The sequence below is a fragment of the Trichechus manatus genome, unplaced genomic scaffold (assembly GCF_000243295.1).
Source record: "Trichechus manatus latirostris isolate Lorelei unplaced genomic scaffold, TriManLat1.0 scaffold00341, whole genome shotgun sequence".
In the NCBI taxonomy this organism is placed as follows: Eukaryota; Metazoa; Chordata; class Mammalia; order Sirenia; family Trichechidae; genus Trichechus; species Trichechus manatus.
Genome location: NW_004444277.1, coordinates 341,110 through 345,955, shown reverse-complemented (window position 1 = coordinate 345,955; position 4,846 = coordinate 341,110). Strand labels below are relative to the sequence as shown.

General features: G+C 43.1%; 1 protein-coding gene across 1 annotated transcript; it reads right to left on the bottom strand.

The window, feature by feature from the left end:
- Positions 1 to 1,615: 1,615 nt before the first annotated feature.
- On the bottom strand, positions 1,616 to 4,644 carry LOC101340889 (G-protein coupled receptor-associated sorting protein 2). The gene is made up of 2 exons (XM_004390884.2): positions 4,294 to 4,644; positions 1,616 to 4,149 (listed from the first exon to the last, which is right to left on the bottom strand). The coding sequence occupies exons 1-2, from the start codon at positions 4,642 to 4,644 to the stop codon at positions 1,957 to 1,959; spliced, it is 2,544 nt and encodes an 847-aa protein (XP_004390941.1). The 3' UTR covers positions 1,616 to 1,956.
- Between the last annotated feature and the right edge of the window lie 202 nt (positions 4,645 to 4,846).

Genomic DNA, 4,846 nt, shown 5'->3' with positions numbered 1-4,846 from the left:
GCCCTGTAAGATATTAACCAGTATTGTATTTAACCCAGCAATGTTATCCTAACACTTATTAACTTGCCTATGAGTGTATGGAATTTAATACACATGTATTTTGTTTATATATTTATATTGTGTATAATGTACACATACACTTACCTCCTTAAACCATTTTCATAATCTTAGCAATTGTTCATTAATGTGTTGGATAAAGTTTTCACATGTTCATTTTTAATATTCATGAGTTATAATTTTACCTTTAAAAAATTAACAGTGCAGCACCCTCAAAAAAATATTTTCACCATGTCTGAAAATAATAAAACCTTTGGTATTTCCCCAAAATTCGGATTCCCTTCCAAACCAACTCTATCCCTGACTTCTGCAATTCTCTTTTCTGAAGGTATGCTACAATCTTTTTAATCATTGTAAAATACACATAAAATTTATCATTTAACTATTTTAAAAGTGTACAATTCAGGGGCATGAAGTACATTCACAGTGTTGTACAACTATCACCAGTATCTAGTTCTGAACTTTTTCATCACCCCAAAAGGAAATGTTATGATCTTTTTAATGTAATAAAAAACCAAAACCAAACCCGATGCCGTTGAGTCGATTCCGACCATTTTTGTACAGCGAGACGTTAATATAAAATTGGCAAGCTTGGCATTTTTTTTCCTTGAAAACATTTCATTTAAAAAACCAGTTTTTCTCAAGTCTCATTCCCTTCCAACTTCTCAAAATGCTTTTACATGAAAGAATTCTTAACAGTGTTCATTTACATAACTGTCCTTTCCAACATGCCCACCTCTAACTTGAGGCACTAGATGTAAACATTAAAAGGAAAAAAAGCCATCTTATTAATTTCTGTATATCTCCAATGCCTGTCTGAGACTTCTTTTAACATAGTATATTTTATTTCAGACAAATCAAATCCTATAAAGTTGCATAGAAATTGTGTTTACTCACACATTTTAAAAATGGGATCCAATTTTCCATAGATGACATCACATTGTGTATTTCACCAAACATTAAAAGCATCAAGGTTATTTTGTCACTAACCAGATCTATACATTATCATTTTCCGGGGCTGCGTGGCATTCCCTTAGCTTTCCTTAGACTAGGATCACAAAAGAAATCCTATTCCTGACTCCATTTAATTAGTGTGCTATCCTACTCTTTCACCCTTTAGGTGGCATTGTAGCAACACTTGTACTTTGTAAAATGTGCAGTTTGGTCTACTTGACTCTCCAAAACTGGCCTCATCCCAACTTTCCAACTGCATCCCTCAGTGAACTCTGCTCACCTATTCCAGGTGGACTGGGTACACCTCTGCTACTAGAACAGATTTTCCAATTCTGTGCCTTTTTTCACACCAGCACTGCCAACTACCAGGAATAACCTAACGACTCATCTCATCCCACCCCTCAGTGACCAGTTTAATTGAGTTCCTTTTCTTTGAAGCATTTTCCGAGTACTGTAGCCCAGGGTAATCTCTGCCTTCTTGTTTGGAGTATGAGATTTTCCAATGAGCATATGTTTGTCATACTACTAATTATATGTTTGTATATGTGCACAATGTCTCTTGACTTGGTTTTTAAGCTGAAGAAGGTGGCTCATTTCTGCTGGTTTTAACATAGAATTTTATTGAAAACACAACCAGACTCAAATAGAGAATCATGTATTAAAACGACAGAGAAGGGTAGCTTACTTAGGTGACACAGATCACTGGAGGCTCAATACTAAAAAATATTGCAATCTGGACAGCAAGACAACAATTGACAAACGCGTTTTCAGTTTTAATATTCATTTGGCATCCGTGAAATGATCCAGCTCAAACCAAGAGTTGTACGAAGTTAACATCAGCATTAAAAATATAAGTTACAACATCAAACCAGACTGCAAAAAACAAAGCACTACTCAGGGTTCTTTGGGAACATAAGGCTGATCAGAGGCAGATGGTTAACTGTACTAACTTCGTTTTCCCACCTTACGACCTTTTCGATTGTTTATTTGGACTTGTAATTCATTAGCTAATGCCTCAAATTCATGGAATGCAGAAACAAGTGGTTCAAGACTGAACTCATCATCAATTGAGGACATTATTCCCTTTTTTATATTAGTACTGATATTCTGAAACATTTTAATAACTATTTTAATATTCTCATCTGTCTCTTTTACGTTAAAGAGACCTACAAATATTGATAGAGCTTTGGCACTGAATACATTTTTTGCCATATTAGGATTTTCAGACAAATTCAGTAACACTTTCAGAATGTGAAATCTCGTTCTCCTATTACCTGTAGCTAACAAGGTAAGAAATCCTGATATGTAATTGGCAACCAGTGTGTGATAGTCAATAGTAGTAGTGAGGTCTCTAACTATCTTTATTCCAGACAGCTGCTCAGGGGAATCCAAGTTACGAACAAGGGTCTCCTCACAAACTTGACATATGAAAGTCTCAATCATGTTTTGATTTGGGTGAGGTGGAGCCATATGAATCAGGTTTTCCAAAAACCTTGTCCTATCTCGAGAGGAGGGATAATCGAGCAAGGTTTCAATAAGTGAGACAACACCTGAGTCTCGAATGAAATCTCGGGTAAACTGAGCAGCACTTTTCGTACCCATTGCAATTTTGGATATTTCTTGAATAAAAGGATCCTGAATTTTGTCCATTAATAAAAGGAGTTCTTCAAACTCTTCAGAACCAATCCTAAGCTCACACTGTACACACTTGCACAACCAACTCCCAGGATCTGCACTCTCCTTGGCCTTAAGATGCTGTCGAATTTCCTTGACTGACAGGTAGGAAGGCTCATACTGAAATGGGAACCTAGGGTCAGGCTCATCCTGATTAGGTTGAAGCAAAGATTCCTGCTCTTCCCCTTCTGGGCTCAGTTCCACTTGCTTGAGGTTTCCCTCAATCATTTCAGAGAATTCAGATATTGCTTCTTCAGGAATTCTAAAGGGGCTTATGGATGGGAAGCCAAGCCCATGACAAGAAACAGGTTTAAATTCAACAGTGACCTCTTCCCAGCTTTGAGGCCTGGATGATACATTAATTTCCTGCTCAGCCAAACCACTGAACTGGCAACTGGCCTTGTACACAGGGCTGGGATTTAGGTCAAAGCAGGCCTCATCTCTGTCCCAAAACCAGGACCCAAATATGGCCTCTTCTTCAGACTCTGGCCTAGCCTCTTCCCTGGTCCCAGCCCCCACACTGGCCTCATCCTCAGTCCAGAACAAAGATCCCAAAATGGCCCCCTCCTTAGCCCCTGGCATGGATTCATAGCTGGCCACAGCTCCAGCCTCCATACTGGCCTCTTTTTCTGCCCAGAACCAGGAACCAATAATGACCTCCTCCTCAGACCTCGGCTCTTGTTTGACCCTATCCCTGTTATTAGCATCTTTCTGGGTCCTGGGCTTCGAGCTAGTATTAGATTCTTTCTTGTCTCTTGGCCTGAATCTACTATGGGCCTCTTCAGGCAAAAACCAGGATTCCTTATAGAATTCATCTTCAGACCCAGATTCAAAACAGTCCTCTCTCTTTGTCCTAAGCTTGGACCTGATATTTGCCTCCTCCCTGGCTCTGGGCCTAGACAAGGTATTGGTATTTTCTCCAGCCCAGAGGCTGTAAAGATTGCCAGCCTCATCCTCAGACCCAGACCTAGAATCAATACAGGGTCCTTGCTTCATCCTGGGCCTGGACCGGGTATTGGTCTGTTGTTTAGCCCTGTGCCTGGACCTGGAATTGGCCTCATCCTTGGGCCATGATCTGATACTGGTCTCTTCCCCTGCCCAAAAAGGAGACACTGTAGAGGTCTCATCTGCTGACCAGAATCCAGACTCATCCGAGGCCTCCTGTTTGGCCCTGGGCCTGGGATAGCACCAAGACCCCATATTATTCTCCTCCCCTGATCCAAACCAGGGCTGGATTCCGGCTTGTACATTTGTGACAGATAAGGCCTCATCCTCCACATCAACCAGTTCCCTATCCATAGACAAAGCCTTAGTCTTAGCGACTGGCCTAGACTCAGTACTGACCAGTGGCCAGGCCACGGCATTAGTCTGGGTCACTTCCTCTGTCTCGGATGTTGCCTCAGCCCCAAATTCAGTCTGGGCCCATGCCTGGGCTTCGTCCTTGGGCCTTGCCCCAGCCACTGCCTTGGACTCAGTCCTAGGCCGTGCCCCAGCCATTGCCAGGGCCTCAGTTTTGGGCCGTGCCCCAGCTATCGCTCCGACTTCTGTTTTGGGCCGTGCCCCAGCTATTGCCACGGTCTCAGTTTTGGGCCGTGCTCCAGCCATTGCCTTGGCCTCAGTTTTGGGCCGTGCCCCAGCCATTGCCTTGGCCTCAGTTTTGGGTCGTGCCCCAGCCATCGCCTTGGCCTCAGTTTTGGGCCGTGCCCCAGCTACTGCCATGGCCTCCGTTTTGGGTCGTGCCCCAGACATTGCCTGGGCCTCACTTTTGGGCCGTGCTCCAGTCATTGCTTTGGCCTCAGTTTTGGGCTGTGCTCCAGTCATCACCTGGGCCTGGGTTCTAACTTTGGGTCTGACCACCAGAGGAACTTTGGTCTCCCTCTCAACCCCACCCCCAACCTCTTCACCAGCCTTCTTTTCAGACTTGGCCCGGGTGCAAGGCTCAATCTCAGCCCCAGTCATGGTCCCAGTTACACAGGAGGCCCACTTATATACCCCTACCCAGTCTCAGCCTCAACCACAGATCTGTCACAGGTTTGTATCTTCACACTCTAGTCTTTGGGTGATTCAGGCTATAAAGTTGGAAGCAAGAGTTAAAATCAGTTTGCAGTCCAGTAGTCAATCAGCCTCCTTCGCAAGTACAGCCTCTGCCAATAATATGAAA

What these genes read in the sequence shown, in the direction of transcription:
- LOC101340889 (XM_004390884.2), bottom strand. Translation starts at nt 4,644, where the DNA reads ATGACTGGGGCTGAGATTGAGCCTTGCACCCGGGCCAAGTCTGAAAAG. An exon ending in GGCCCAAAACTGAGGCCAAG is followed by an intron (nt 4,150 to 4,293) that starts GCAATGGCTGGA and finishes ACTGAGTCCAAG; the next exon opens with GCAGTGGCTGGGGCAAGGCC.